This window comes from Odontesthes bonariensis, chromosome 7, assembly GCF_027942865.1.
Source record: "Odontesthes bonariensis isolate fOdoBon6 chromosome 7, fOdoBon6.hap1, whole genome shotgun sequence".
NCBI classification, from domain to species: Eukaryota; Metazoa; Chordata; class Actinopteri; order Atheriniformes; family Atherinopsidae; genus Odontesthes; species Odontesthes bonariensis.
The window spans coordinates 18,764,400-18,780,806 of NC_134512.1; the positions used below are offsets into that span (position 1 = coordinate 18,764,400).

The 16,407-nt window shown below is 41.9% G+C and overlaps 2 protein-coding genes across 2 annotated transcripts; one reads left to right on the forward strand and one right to left on the reverse strand.

Moving 5' to 3' along the window:
- Nucleotides 1-1,041: 1,041 nt before the first annotated feature.
- Nucleotides 1,042-8,092, reverse strand: LOC142383970 (uncharacterized). The gene is made up of 5 exons (XM_075469846.1): nucleotides 7,708-8,092; nucleotides 4,148-4,332; nucleotides 3,730-3,840; nucleotides 2,311-2,452; nucleotides 1,042-2,172 (listed from the first exon to the last, which is right to left on the reverse strand). The coding sequence occupies exons 1-5, from the start codon at nucleotides 7,817-7,819 to the stop codon at nucleotides 1,823-1,825; spliced, it is 900 nt and encodes a 299-aa protein (XP_075325961.1). The 5' UTR covers nucleotides 7,820-8,092; the 3' UTR covers nucleotides 1,042-1,822.
- Nucleotides 8,093-9,594: 1,502 nt separating this feature from the next.
- tspan3a (tetraspanin 3a) lies at nucleotides 9,595-16,007 on the forward strand. The gene is made up of 7 exons (XM_075469853.1): nucleotides 9,595-9,782; nucleotides 12,914-13,105; nucleotides 13,336-13,410; nucleotides 13,571-13,672; nucleotides 13,750-13,902; nucleotides 13,998-14,081; nucleotides 15,136-16,007. The coding sequence occupies exons 1-7, from the start codon at nucleotides 9,720-9,722 to the stop codon at nucleotides 15,226-15,228; spliced, it is 762 nt and encodes a 253-aa protein (XP_075325968.1). The 5' UTR covers nucleotides 9,595-9,719; the 3' UTR covers nucleotides 15,229-16,007.
- The last annotated feature ends 400 nt before the right edge of the window (nucleotides 16,008-16,407 follow it).

The window sequence follows — 16,407 nt, forward strand, 5'->3', positions numbered from 1 at the left end:
TTTCTTACTGAACTACGGCAGTTCATTTCTCGATTTATATCACTTGAGAACTAACAGTGGTCATTTTCCCAGCCATTCATATCACATATAAACAGAGGGCTCAACCCAGCAGGGTTTATATTATTGCTGGACACACTGTGTTTCTCAGCAACATTCTCTTAACTGCATCAACAGCAACATTACAGGGTTTTGCAGTATCCACCGTCTTGCCCAAGCTCATCGAAAACAGGATTCCCAACTGCATTTTGATACGGATGGGAATCTGCAGTGCCTGGATTAGGTCTACAGTCCTAGCTCGATCAAGAGATGGTGCTTGAAACATGTCAGAGAGGAACTTGATCTCCCTGTGAATCTTCCTAAATATGGCTAGATTGCAAATAAAAGAGAGGTCAATTTGTGCCAATAGGCCCCCTGCCTCTACTGATCTCTTAATACTGTATTCCACATCCATCCCATGTGAGTAGTCTTAAAAAAGCTGGTCGTCCGTCCATGACAATTTTACATGCGCTGTAATGACATGCCGACCTGGTATCAGTGAGTCTCTGAAGCTTTCTGGGAGCATCTGGATACCTTCTTGTACTGTGAGCCATTGTTGCTGTACAAAGATCAACCTAATATCCATTTGTTTATATGAATATCAGATTTGATCCTATTCACGTAATGCTGAATAGGTTCCTTGCACCAGCCTATTGGAGGTAGTGTTTAAAATACCAAAAACATGTGAACTGTAACTGCACAAATTTTTGTGAACCATTGCTGGAAGAAATGGTTTAGATTTTTGATCCTGCAGCACCATTGGGTATCCCAAGCATCATGGTCAGATGTGTCCACCTTGTGGTGGAGCATGGAACAGAAGTTCAGACAAACATGCAGGAGGCAAATTGGATGAATCAATCTTTCAATCTTTTGCCATCAAAATGTAGGAAGAACCACTTAAATATGTTAAAACTCCCAAACATGTGGCTACAACACAGTTGATATGTAATAAATACTCCATGTTAGTTTTCACAAACTTTAATGGCATCTCAACATCATGTTTGGAAACAAGCACTGGAACATTTTGCAGTGGGAATGCACGGTGAGTATGACGTCATCCCGCATCACTGATAAACCGGGGTCACTAATAGGACCCAGTGACCTACAGGAGTGCTCAGGAGACTATTTCAAATCCCTTGGGGACCACATGGAGAGCCCCAAAGCCTGGATGGGAGCTGAATCTTGTCTGTCAAGGGCAGCAGCTTGGCTCTTTGCGTCAGCGCCACACTCCCACGCTCCTCTTCATTGTGGTCTGACTTTGGGGAATGCTTTTCTCGGCACTCTGTCCTGCTCTTACGTACCCTAAGTTTGCAAAAGTTTACAGCGGTGTGATATTAGCCTACATCACAACAGCTGTTTTTGCTATCATGCTATCATGGCAGAGGAAAGCAAATTAAACCATCATAAGGCCGACACACAAGCCCTCCTTACGTCCAGCAGCACATATTAACAGTATCTTCAAGGAGGCAGTCAAGAGCCTACAATCTTTTTAATTGCTTATTTCATGTACTGCTACTTGTGGCCTGTCTTACTGAAAGTTTGACATTTTCTTCTTTGCAATTGCCAAGTACAATAAAACCAGTGATGCTGCTACTTTGTCAAGGTTTATCAAAGGGATTTTATTAAATATGCACGCACCTACCTTTTGCACAGACAAGCAAATGAAGACACGAACAGTCTTATGAAGGAATTTCAGACATTTTAACCGTCAAAATCATCAAGGAGTTCAATGTGTACCAATGTCACAGTTTGTAGGTCTGTAAAAGGAACCGTCAACTGGAGACATTTAAGTGGAGAGCTCCTGCATGATCTCCACATTAGCGCCAACGTTGCCCGAGTATGTGGTGATGGGTCTTCCAATGCACCTCTGTGACGATCCCGTGGGAGCGGTTGATGAGACTCTAACCCGCTTTGTTTCCAGATGAAGAGGCTTCCCCTCTGCGTTGCTGATCAAGGGTGCAAGGTCTTTCATCAGGGTGCTTAAAATTTGTGAAAGTTCCTCAAGTGTGTGTTGGTCCTCAACGACCTGTAAACTGTCCAGAAGTTGTTTGGTGAGCTTGATACATTTCTTCCTCAAATCTTGTTTCCTCGCTCGTTTGCGAGGGGGTAAACCGTACTGCGCAGTCCCATCTGTGTCTGTAAAAAAAAAAAGAAAAAAAAAAAAAGGAAAATGGATACATTCTCCTTAGGCTTTTTCACTTGGTGAACTTTTTGTTTCTCTCTCGATGCATTTTAAAACATGTGGAGATCATTGTATGATGACTGTTTTAATACCATGTCTTCCTTTTGCATGTCCGGCATGCTGACTTGAATGTGTGACAGCATAGCGCGTTTCCCAGACAACTGGGTCCCTCTCCAAGGCCATTCTCAGAATCTTGGAGGCCATCTTCTTACTCCTCTCTGTATTTTCGTCCACCTAGCATGTAAGCATATGGAAATCATAAGGCGATCAGTGAGAGGAAGTACTACGTGTGATTGAGTCTGGGTAAACTCTTGCTTACCTTAATAAAAAAATAAAAAAAACTATTCCGCTTACAATGACACAATACAACAGGAAACTTTGGGAGGAATTTATGGCCGCACGTATGTTTACATCTGTGTCACCTTAATGACGTTTAATTACATGGGATACTCCAAAAAAAAAAAAAGAAAAAGAATGCAGAAGCTTCCATAATTTGAACTCAATGTTTAACAGAAAACATGCAAAGACAACACATCTACTGTTGAAACTGAAGTTTTTTTTGCTTTTGCTAAATGTATAATCTTTCCAGTTATTTGACTCGAGAAATCCGTTTCAAAGAAGCTGGGACAGGGCCAAGGAGAGAGAGAGAGAGAAACATTGTGTTCTGCTGCAAAGAAAACAGCTACTGGCACAACTCACCATTACTTCTGTTAAGGGGCAGCAGGTGAGTTTTAAAAAGGAGCATTCCAGAGAAGCTCTGGAATGTCTAAGTTTTTAACGGTGCTCTAGGTAGGATGTGGAGGCCAGACTCTTGTGAGACGCACAGTAAATTTCAAACTCAGAGAATCTAAATTAACGCAGTTCACTGCTGTGTTCCCATACGCAAGTTCCAAATCCATCATGCAGGGACAACGCCATATGCAAACAATATCCTGTAACAACGCACTCCTCCCTGGAGCACAAGCTCAAATAGGATCCATTTGGGAAAAAAGGAAAACTGCTACAAGGTTTTAAAAGTCAAAATTTAGAATTCTGCTGGGAAACCCCAGATGCAGAATAGCCCCCTCTAGGATAAAGAGGATAGTGTGCTCTAATAAGAAGAGAGGCTTTTGTCATACTAAAGAAGTATGAGTGCACATGACATGGCTCTGCAGCAAGAGTTCAAGTGTGATGTTGACCGTATGAAACAAATAAGCTGGCACGAACTTTTGAGAAGCTGAAGACTTACATGTTATATCTATAACTTATATCAGGCAGGAATGGGTAATCGGTTCACCTTTAACACTACAGCAGCTTTCTGAGTTAGCCGTTGCAACACAGAGGGATAAAATCCACACCTCATATGTTGTCCTTTCTTTAAGTTTCCATTAAATATCGGCTTTAAGTCATTTGCAAGCCATTGCATCTCTGATAGGGGGCCGGTAATAGTTCCAAATTATTGAGCTGACCCTATTGCATAACAGCAGCTGTAAAAATAAATAAATAAATAAATAAATAACTATCACACCGACCTTGAATTTCGGAAATGTTGCGATCTTGCTGATCGATATGGCTGCGGGGCATCCCACCTTTTTTGTGGACGGCCGGCGCGATTTCTGGTTGCCTAAACTGTGGTCCTCCAACTGCAAAATTTGGAAAAATTGTAACAGAAAAGAAGAATTACTATTTGCTTTTGCTTCCTGTAAATGAAGCATTTAGCAAGACTGACGGTCAGCACACAAGAAGACTTGTGACGATAAAGCTTTGAGCAGTTTACCACTGTTGGGACTTGTGTTGCTGACTGTCCACATTTTTCTCTGCGTATGTCTATGTAATGTCATCATAAAACAAAACAGGCCTGAATATTTCAAGGCTCCTCGGCATGTTCTTGCTCTCTTGCTTGTGTTGTGTCTGCTTGTGCGAATGCCGTCGGTGCAGGAGTGAACTCACCATCTTTCGAGCCTTTTCCTCAAAATACTTCCTCTTCTGGGCCACGGCGAGGTCTTTGCCTTGATGGCAGACAAGCCTTTTAGACCCGGCAAACATGAAGGGGATCCCGGTGAATTCAATGGCTGGCATCCCAGAGCCGCCTCCCCACTGCCAGTGCACCCGGTTCACAGGTAAAGGCTGCCAATCTGTGTATCGATATGCATAATTTTTTTTGTTAAATGATAAGAGTCGCTAATGGATTACAGCATTAACGTTACCCAGCAACGTTTTCGTTCAAATATCTAAGGTCTCCACGCGAAGGCATTCGTATGAAGAGCTTTCCGTCCAGTTGAAAGCAAGTTACACAGCATTCAGGAAAAGCTTTTTACCTTGAAGTTGTCATTATGTGCATCACATAACAAAGAGTGGGCAGGTTGGTTGCTATACTTTGTCCAAATCCAGAAACAGGTCAATTGTTTTTGCAAGTTCACAATCAAAAAATAGATTTCAAAAGATTTGAAACCTTTGTATTTTTCTTTCCTTTTTCTTGGAGAAATCTGAAACATGTTATAACACATCTTTGACCTTAGTGTGATAACCGGGTCCGGATCTGACCAGTCTGCATGCGACAGTTTTATTTGTACGTGTGATCTAGTGAAGTCTAGATGTGGAATTGAAAAAAAAAAGGAAACATTTTTTAAAAATTCGTAGCCTCATGGATAATCTAGTCGAGACTCGATCAGTGTGACCAGGGTGAGTAGTCATTAGCTCGACTCTTCCCTCGTCATGTCTGTGTGCTAATTGGTAAAGGATATTTAGTAAATGAACTGTCATCTCATCTGCTTTTCTCCTCGTCTTTCTTCCTTGCCTCCTCTGGAGGGATTAAATTGTGCTGAGCTGAGCAGCGGATTTACAAACTGGGAAATTGGACAAGCTTGCCCCCCCCCCCTCTTTCTCACTCTCCAGCCAAATATGATATCGATCTGTGTTTATTGCTGCTTCTGTGTTTGACAGGCCTATCATACGGCTCTTCTTAACTCTCCTATCTGCCTCATTTGTCCCGCTGTCCTCCTGCTCGTGGCCTGTAAATCGATCTCAGAGATGTATCATTTGCAGACGTTTTTGGGTTTTTCTGCACGCCAGACAAAGAAACGGCGTCAGAGACATTATCACTGTGAGTTTAACTGAAATGTACAAAAGTACATCCTTATGCTCGTCTGGCTGGAATCATCATTGAGCAGCAACGTACAGACGTCCTGCTTTGTAAATCACTATTATTTTTTAAAAGGATATCAGTTTGAAATTATTGCTTTCAGGTAAGAATGTTTCATTTCACTTAAAGCCTTAAAAGCCTGATACTTTGGATGGAGTTGAGGATGTGCAAATTGGAAAATGGGACATGGGAATACAATGGGCCTATCGACCCACGACACAATGCGCAGTGATGTAGTTGCTGTGCTCATGAAACCACTTTCATTCATTCCACAAAGTGTGCTTTAATAACTGTCAAAATATTTCTGGGTGGGGACACCTTTAACACACTGTAACCAAAATGTGTGACTATACCTGAACAATGTGTGATTTAAAACAAACCAAAAAAAGGTATGATCACACATTTATATGATTAAAAATATAACAAAAGTTCCCACAGTCACAGAATCTGATGGGTGAAACAATTGGATTTTTTACGGGGAGTTGGGACATCCGACCAGTGCATGCTGGGCAGTTACCACCTTTAACCATGGCTCTGCGGCAGAGCTAAAACCATATTTGTTGTTAGGGACCGAGCAGTGAAACTGCAAGGACCCTATTGTCTCCGTAAGGTTTATTATTATTCTTCCGTCTTATTCTTTGCATAAGGTGCTCGAAAATTCATGAAATTTTGCAAGCACCACCTGCCAGTCGACGACATGAAAAAATCTAAACTTTATATTTTTGGGAGTCACTCATTGACTCTGTAGCGCCCCCTACGCTGCTTAAAAATGGTCCTGGATTGGAGTTAGTTTCGCGTGGGACGACGAAATTCGGTACACTCACTCATCATGCCCAGACGCACGAAAATGTCTCGTCGCCATGGTCCCACGTCCACAGGAAGGCGACCATTTTGGATGGAAAGTGAGTTTTCGTGCCATTTTTGACCGATTCCACGCCTCGCATATGATCGCGGTGAAAATCGTGTGATGGCGTTTGTGGTTTGAAAGCCTTATCATCTTCGCAAGGTCATGAAACTTGGCACACACGTCCACCCTGACGACCTCGTATGTATGTAAAGGATATCATGTGTGGGCAGAGCAAAATGTATAGACGTTTTTCTGTGCCATCAGAGTTTGAATACGAATTTCTAATATTGAATTTTTACAGCATCAAAATCAGACTGAATTCGAAAAACCAACAGTGTAAAAAAAAAAATCAATTTCTAAAAACAAAAATCAGTGGAAAAAAATTCAACATCTAAAAATTCAGTGGAAAAAAATTCAACTTCAAAAAATTTAGTGGAAAAAGAACCAGACTCAACATCCGGGTAAACAGGGAGAAGCAATCGATCCCTGTCTCAAACGGCAGCCAATCAAGCTAATATCAGCTCAATAGATATTAGTAATATCTATTGAGATAGATATGAATAGATATTAGTAATATCTATTACTCAATTTTACTAACACAAATGGCAAATAAAGTAAACTCACTCACCGAAGCACCATCACCTGCGTTGGTGGACATGTCTGATCTGTCCAATGTAGCGTAACTTGATTGGCTGCCGTTGGATGAATTGAGACAGGGATCGATTGCTTCTCCCTGTTTACCCGGATGTTGAGTCTGGTTCTTTTTCCACTGAATTTTTTGAAGTTGGATTTTTTTCCACTGAATTTTTTTCCACTGACTTTTGTTTTTAGAAACTGATTTTTTTTTACACTGTTGATTTTTCAAATTCAAAGTCTGATTTTGATGCAGTAAAAATTCACTATTAGAAATTCGTATTCAAACTCTGATAAAAAACTTCCATAAAAATGGCTCAGTGGCGCCCCCTACAATACTTAAAAGTGGTCCCGCATTGGGGTTAGTTTCGCGTGGAACGACGAAATTCGGTATACTCATTCATCAGGCCCAGACGCAGAAAAAAAGTCTCCTGCCGCCATGGTCCCACGTCCACAGGAAGGCGGCCATCCACGCCTTGCATATCCAACTTGTCCTACAGATTTAATGCTACAGACTTCAAACTTGGCCAGGTTACTATTAAGACATGGGGGGGGGGAGGGGGGGGGGGGGGGAATCAAGGGGAAACTTTTTTTAAATTTAAAGGGTGTGGCCGTGGCAAAGCTTCAAAGTTCGATGACTCGCCACAAAAAATAAGTCGCTTATAATTCCCATTATCCAATCTGTCCCAAACTTCATATGGTGAATGCTGGACTCAGCCTGAACGCGCACATATAATCATAGTGACATCCACCTATAGCGCCACCTGCTGGCTGTTGGTTATTATGTGCTCGTACGTACGCAGAGGGTATCGTGCGTGTGGGCAGCGCGTGCCCCAACGTGCGCACATCTCGGTCCCGCATACACTGCTTGCAGCTTTCTAGTATTACCTTTGTCATTGTAGTGTCGGTCCACAGAAAAAGTGACAAACTTAGTCTGCGACTCCTCCTCCAGCCCTTTAATGAACGCATCAACGTCGGCGGAGCTTTCCAGTTGTGTCATGTTTCACATTTGAGTCGTCGCGTGACCGATCACCAACAGCTTTGAGTAGAACCAAATTCGCCAAGTAACGTCCCTGCAAATCACAACAAAGCCTGCATGGAGGTGCTTGACCAAAACATTGCTACAATCGATGATGAAGGCGCGTCCGTCCCGCTGATCCAATCTAGAAACCAACCTCGGGAACGTAAAAAAAAAAAAATCGGATCCCTTAAGGGGCCAAACAAGTCTAACGTGTGTGTTGGGGTTGATGAGCTTTCACTGACAGGATGCGAAATGTGTGCTGTTCTCTGGATTTGAGTGCTCTTTGTCGTCCTCTATCGTCTGGGAGGGCGCAAAGGTCATCGGCTTCTCTTTAGGAGTTTTCAGTATTATCAGACGGTTCATAGTGGGAGTGTAGCCGAACAGTACTTCCATTTTTATAGGCAGTTAAAGGGGAACTCCGGGGCATTTGAAGCGTGTTTCCATTGCTAGAGGTTGTCAAATACTTCTAGTAGGACACAGAGAGGTCCAGATCTGCGCTCCCTGTGTGGAGATCGCTCTGTCCGCACAGCCTGTCATGCGAGGCTAATACGTGGTGGCTAAGGGGCAAGCGCTAACCTTTCCACGTAAAACAACAACTTGCACACTGCAGAAACGTCACACCACTTTATAACCCATCCGACAATAAAGTCACAAGCCTTACCATCAAAACCATATGCATGGTTCTCACATTACTGGCATGGGGACGTTACAAAACAACTTTATAAACAGCATAGAACTCGCCGGCTGGTTGTAGGCTCGCGCATGTGAAAGCCCAAAAGAGTCGATGGACGATAATCCCATATACAAAACTATCATCTTCTCTAGAAAAACTACGTTCAAGTATTTAAAACATTACAACAATATTACTGGGCATGTATTGTTGTAATGTTTTAAATACTTGAACGCAGTTTTTCTAGAGAATATAATTGTTTTGTATATGGGATTATTCTCCATCGACTCTTTTGGGCTTTCACATGCGCGAGCCTACAACCAGCCGGTGAGTTCTATGCTGTTTACAAAGTTGTTTTGAATAAGGGTACACCTGACAGTAATTAGATAAGACGTTGATGCTGTTATGTTACTGCATTTAATATCATCCTTTCGGTATGAATGAATCTATGTAATTGCTTCTTATTCTGTTCATGAACTTGCTGCCGCTTGTAAGTAAGTGTACCATCTAAACATTCCCAATAAATAAAAGCATCTGTCTCCCAGAAAGTCTGTCATCTTTCTTTTTTTAAATAGATCTTGAGCTTCAGGGCATACTTTCTTCTCAATCTAAACTCACGTTTCCAGACTGAGAAACAAAATCATATTCCATTCACTGTTCAGTACGAACAAAAATGAGGAGTGCAGTTACAAACAAATACGTTTGCTATGTCAGCTAAATCCTGCTCCAGTTTGGTAAAAAAAAAATTAAAATAATAAAAATTTGTTCAACTAAGCAGGCCAGCCTTGAATCTTATTTGTTTGCCCGAACACAAGTTTCCCTCACATTCCATTAGGTTCGTGTGACCTGACAGGTAAACCCAGAGAGATGCTGTTTTATACATGAGACATTCAGCCACAGTCACCAAAGTATCCTCTTGCACGTTTCGATTAACCTCAGTATTTCTCGCTAACATGTATTATATCAGAGTTTGTCACCGGAAACCGGTTTGGCAAAGTGCAATATTGTTTGGGCCTGAAACATGTACATATCTCAGGGTTGTTCATTTGTTTGCGCACACCGGGCTCGTCGCTGTAGTTATTCCGGTGTGTCTGGTGCGCGCAGAGTTGGGAAATGGAGTACCACCGGTGGAGCTGGCAGGGACATGTCTGAGTAGAGTCCCTCTTTTACTTTCTGCCAGGAGAGACATTAAACCCCCCGACGTTGAAGATGGGACAGTGCGGCATCGCGTCCTCGAAGACGGCCCTGGTCTTTCTGAACCTGATATTTTGGGTATGTTTGTAGTAGTTTTAAACGTGCGTCACCCACAGTGCAACCGCAGCAGCTAGCTGACCGCAGGCAGCTAAACTAGCTTCGGCAGGCGGACGTCTATTTTAAAAAGGAATAGATTAGTTTGGCACGGATTTCACATTTTCTCAAACGGCCTATGGGTGTGTTGAGTTGTCTTATTTTCCGTCAGTGGCTATTTTGAAACCGATACACGTTACGACGCATTTATCTCCGTGAAACGACCCTTTGTTCGCGGCGCCTTTAAAGTTGGGGCTATCACTTGTGTCGACCACCCTCCTCAGAGGGTCCTGGCTGCAGGTTAGATCAGACCGACTGAGAAAATGATTCAGCAAAATGTTGCAGCGGCCTTTGGTAATACTTTAAATCAGCTGAGCTTGGTTAGTTCAGAGTTGTTGAAGAGCATCGTTTTTATTTATTTATTTATTTATTTATTTTTTGGCAGTCAGTTCTAATCATGCTGTGTATTTTGCGTTCTTAAACGTGTAGATTGAATGTCATGGTAAACAGCACACGTATACTTGCGTTTTCACTAAACTGCGTTCAAAAAGACATGCACATTCGTTTAATTTCTGTTGGCTCAGACGATTCTGTGGAAGTTTTTCCGTGCCATCAGTTTGAATACGAATTTCTAATATTGAATTTTTACAGCATCAAAATCAGACTCTGAATTTGAAAAACCAACAGTGTAAAAAAAAAAAAAATTCAGTGGAAAAAAATTCAACTTAAAAAAAATTCAGTAGAAAGAAATTTAACTTAAAAAAAATTCAACTTCCAAAAATTCAGTGGAAAAAAAATCAACTTCAAAAAATTCAGTGGGAAAAAATTACCAGACTCAACATCCGGGTAAACAGGGAGAAGCAATCGATCCCTGTCTCAATTCATCAGATCTGCTCAATAGATATTGAGTAATATCTATTACTCAATTTTATTCACACAAATGGCAAATAAAGTAAACTCACTCACCGAAGCACCATCACCCGCGTTGGTGGACATGGCCGATCTGTCCAATGCAGCGTAACTTGATTGGCTGCCGTTGGATGGATTTACCCGGATGTTCTTTTTCCACTGAATTTTTTGAAGTTGATTTTTTTTCCACTGAATTTTTTTTTCCACTGTTGGTTTTTCAAATTCAGAGTCTGATTTTGATGCTGTAAAAATTCGATATTAGAAATTCGTATTCAAACTCTGATGGCACAGAAAAACTTCCATACGATTCTTTGCACTTTGTTAAACGTGGTGTACTTGTGAGGACTTTTAATCCACAGTGGTGTCACATGAGCATTGTGGAGTGACAGGTGAAGCTCGCGTCATTACTGTGGAGTGGAGGGTGCGCGTTCCAATCCTGCGAATCTGAAGAAGAGCTTAGCATTTGTGTGCAAGTGTTTATTTTCAATAAGGTCGGTGATGGTTTGTTCTGTCATGTATGTATATAAATCCCATTGAAATGACTGACTTGTTAACATGTTCGCAACAGTGAAGCGATACCGTGAAAAATGACATATACATTTTGTAATCATGGAGAGGAATAAGTACAGGCACACTTATTAATTAACCACTTTGTGTAAAGCATCAGGTGTTCCCAATTAGATGCCAGTCACTGGACACCTCTTTATGCAGTCCCTTTGACATCTAGATCCTTCTTTTGAGGAGTGTGTTGTCTAAAGAGCTTTGTAAGGCCTGACAAGGGAGTTTAAAAGATCCGCAAATATAATGAAATAAAGCAGTCCTCTGTGAAGACAGCCATGGTGTGACAGGAAAAGCCGTCCAAAAAGAGGACTGTGGCAACATTACAGTTTACCAAAGAGCACACCGGCAAAGGCCAAGTCATTTGGAATCAAGTGATCAGGACGGAAGACTTAAAGGAGAACTGCGGTATTTTCAACATTAAGCCTCTTTTCTGAGTCGTCTGCAATGTTTTAGAACCCCCCTCACCGTTTTTTTAAATTTTACTGCTGTCTCCGGTATTTGCCTAATTTTTATTCATCTCAACCTGCTTCAGAATGGCAAGCATGGTGCATGTCCTAAAAGGTCCGTAAAAGCACCATAAACGTCCGTTTTCAAAATCATCAACTCACCGGAGTGGTTACTGGTGTGCACTGGTAATCCATATCAAATTTTGTTGCGAAAAGTTGCTTCTGTCGTGTTTTATTTGACATTTTGTACTGGATGTTCGTTGATATTACTCCGCCACCGCTAAGAAAATAGTGCGAGCATGAACGAGCTGCCAAATAAAACACGACAGAAGCAACTTTTCGCAACAACATTTGATATGGATTACCAGTGCACACCAGTAACCACTCTGGTGAGTTGATGATTTTGAAAACGGACGTTTATTGTGCTTTTACGGACCTTTTAGGACATGCACCATGCTTGCCATTCTGAAGCAGGTTGAGAAGAATCAAAATTAGGCAAATACCGGAGACAGCAGTGAAATTTAAAAAAGCGGTGAGGGGGGTTCTAAAACATTGCAGACGACTCATAAATGAGGCTTAATGTTGAAAATACCGCAGTTCTCCTTTAAATGCATCCTCTAGCCACAGTGAAGGAGTTAGTGTTTAAGAGAAAAAAAAAGCATGTTTGAGAGCGATTCTTCCCACAGGATAAGGATCTTCAGGAAACTAACAAATAAAGGCTGGCTCAAAAGTAAGAAAAGGAGGGTTATTACATGACTAAACTTCAAACATCTTCAAACTAAATGAATATCATATAGATTGGTGAAGAATGTGTATAAGTCAGGAACTGGTGGTTGATTATACAGAGCAGCCACAACAGGTTATTTCTGTCGAAATGGAGGATCCTAGCTTCTGGGTGTGCTTACTTTTTCTGCAGCATAAAACACTGACAGGAAGCGGTCTTGGTGGACGTGGTTTTTCACGCTGTTTTTTCACGCTGGTTTTTGGCACGCTGCTTCTGCATTTTGCTTTTAGTGTTCGTCAAATACACAATCCTGCCGGGTCATAAAGCCCTTTTTTTTTTCTTTCCATCAGAGGTTGTAATTGTCATGTATTAAGAGCAGGTGGTTTTTGTTGTGTCCCGATATGTAATACGTTTGTTTTTAAATGTAGTGTTAAACGAAATGGGGTTTTTTTGTTTGTTTTTTTCGTTACGCACAGGCTGCTGCTGGTGTTCTGTGCTACGTTGGAGCATACGTCTTCATTACTTACGACGACTACGATCACTTCTTCGAAGACGTGTACACTCTCATCCCGGCAGTGATCATCATTGCGGTCGGAGCCCTCCTTTTCATTGTCGGGCTCATTGGCTGCTGCGCCACAGTGAGAGAGAGCAACTGTGGACTGACGACGGTCAGTAAGCCGGTTTACAGCTTTCGCTTCAAAGAGATGAGTAGCGGCCTGAAAGTGTACATGATGCATTATAACAGTGCATATACACGTTAAAAACCTCAGTCGTCAGAGGCTTTTTCTCATTCACTACATTTGGTTGAGCGTTGAACTGCTGCCTACGATGAAGGCAACTCGCACGGGTTAAAGTGTCTGCTGTTCATGCATTTTGTATCTTGCAATTCAATCCACAGTTTGTCGTCATTCTCCTGCTGGTTTTCATGACGGAAGTGGCAGTGGTGGTTCTTGGATATGTTTACAGAGCAAAGGTGAGGAAGAGTTACGCCTGTTTGCTTTTCTCGGCCTCTTGTGACAGCCGATCATTCTGATAACCCCCCGGTGAACCCTCGGCAACACACGACCCTGTCTACGATGATATGCATTGTCCAAGGAGATGTGACAGCGAGTGTTTGGTCTCGCCCTTTCCAGGTTGAAGATGAAGTCAATAGTTCTATTGTGAAGGTTTATGATGAGTACAATGGCACCAACAGCAACGCCCAGAGCCGCGCCATCGACTACATTCAGAGACAGGTGAGGACGGTAGTCCTTTTTTGCTTATCGCCTGGAAGTCGACACGGGTCTCGACTGTCTTTGTTTTTCATTTTCAGCTTCAGTGTTGTGGGATCCACAACTACTCGGACTGGCAGCGCACACCCTGGTACGAGGAATCTAAAAACAACAGTGTGCCCATCAGTTGTTGCAAAGCTGGCACTGCAGGCTGCACAGGGTCCCTTTCTCATCCCCAAGATCTCTACCAAGAAGTAAACAACTTCCAAAATGGTCATTTAAGAAAAAAGGGAAAAAAAGAGAACGACTTCTCACCTTTTCACACGCTTGCTTTATTTTGACATCGTAGGGTTGCGAGGCTCTAGTTGTGAAGAAGTTGAAGGAGATCATGATGTATGTCATCTGGACCGCACTGACATTTGCCACCATCCAGGTATTTTTATTGAATAAAACTTTGGTTAAGAAATTAAGCAAAGGGAGAACATATAAAATTTTGATCTAATGTAGGTTTAAAAGCGGGTTGGTCGGTCTTGGCAGAGGTCCGTTACTCTTTGAGAGCCAACATCACATCTGTAAACAAACATCTGCATCCTTATTATAGAAGGAAGATTTTGTTTCTGGAAACTTCTTGGTTGACATTTGTGGAGTAGCTGTATCTGAACGGGCCTTTGGCTGCATGCCACTAAACGGTCCATGTTGAGAGCAAAAGAGACCAAAATACAATCTTAAAAGGGTCGGCTGTTAAACATTATCCGGAGAGGATTTCATTTTTTGGTCCTTCTGAGTTATCTGCATTGAAACGGTGACAGCTGCGGGAGGTCCCGTTACCTTGACAGCAGCTCTGAGAGATTTTCAGTTGTTCACGGTGGCCAGAACAGATCAGAAGATGGCTTCCAAGACTGGATTACATTTACAGTTTTCAGATTTGAATGTTTTCAAGCATTCATTCAGAATTTGGGAGGGTTTTTTTTCCCCGTCATTTCTACTTTGTTATGCACACAGGTTGTAGAAGCGAGTCACAAATGGTGCTTCCAGCTGCATTTCTTTTTTTTTTTTACCCACACTGTATCTCAGAAGCAACCACAGATTCATTGTTTTTTAGGAAGTTAGATTGTTAATAGATAAGGGAAAGATCTGCAGGGTTAAACACGCATAAATAATTTAGTTCAAAGGTTTTAGTTGATCGATCTGTCAGAAATGCAATATACGACTTGAAAATGTGTCTTCTTTAATGCAGAATTGCAAGGAAATTAGGAATTGTTGGGGTTTCTATTCTCTCAGAATGAGAAATGTATATCCTCTGCCTTGTAGCACTGTCATCGGGAAGGGTGAGGTTAGTTGCAGTCCACAATTTGCATGTGACTTCCTCCTAAATATAGGACCTGAAAGATTTAGCTTTGATTTACTAGAAGAAGAAATGAGCTAAAGTTGTAGCTGCAACGCGAGGTATGATTTTAACTTTGAACTGTGTCCTATTTGTCCCCCAGATGCTGGGTATGCTGTGTGCCTGTGTCGTGCTGTGTAACAGAAGCAGAGACCCTCCCTACGAGCCTCTTATTACGGGGGGCACCCATGCATAAAGGGCCCGAACGCATTTCCCAACGTAAACCTCTTTCAGATGTTATGTCATTGGTGAGAGCATGCAAATAATCTGTTACCAAGCAATCCTTATCACACTAACCACGGTAAAAGTATATACAGTGTTATACCTGTTTTTTTTTTTTTTTTTCAACAAAATAAAAAAGCTTTAGGCCGATCTCATTGAAGGCCACTGAGAATGAGACCGTTTCTCTGCTTTGAGGCTGATGTGAGGATGTTAAGGTTCATTCATACCAAACTTTGTCAGTCAGCTCTGGAGATATTGTGGACGGGGCAATTCCCCTCATGATAGTTTGCACTATGCATTGTAGTTTACTTTGAATTCTGTCATTTACTTGAATTTTACGTCGTACTTTCACTATTAGTACCTCTGCTACCAAGTACGACTTCTGCATTGTAACGGTCGAAACTTTACCTTTCACCAGCATAAGGCGTAGATGACACTAGAGCCCAAGTTTAATGTCATAGCATGTTTTTTTGTGTGAAAATTATGTAACTTAACCGGCCTCGGCCTGTTTGGTCTTTACTTTAAATGAGAAACCTTGAATACATGGGCACTTTGTTCTGGTTATTCTCAATTAACAATGGAATTCACCTCACCGCTGTGTGTTTCAGTCTCAAACGTCCACCGGGTTTAGTTTTAGAAAGAAGATGTGCTGATATCCAGCTGCGACAAGAACCCAAACGTGTCGATAAAATGTACGTGAGGTGAAAGTGTGAAAATAAATGACTGTTTTTTTTTCTGGTTTATTCAAAATCATTTGTCGTCATTTATTGAGCGTCAACGCTGGGAAAAAAAAAAAGAAAGAAAGAAAAACGAGAGAGATCAAAGTTCCAGAGACTCCCAACAGTGGAGAAATGCCCGGCATTCCCGAACTGTCGTCAAACCTGACGTGTATGAAATGCACGTGTTGCAGTCTTAACGCTCCGTAGAATCAAACGGGCGGGTTGTATCGTCCTCGTTGAGATCTTGTGACCCTTTTGAATGACGGTCGTTAACATTCACACAGACCCAAAAGGACTCTCCTGTGGTGTCCTGACACCGACTGACTTAGCAGCTACTCGCTGCAGAGTAACCAGAGACCTGTGAGAAGTGACTAATCGGCCACATGACCCATAAATGGTGCCCGATACGCTCTTCTTATAATCCACCCTGAAAA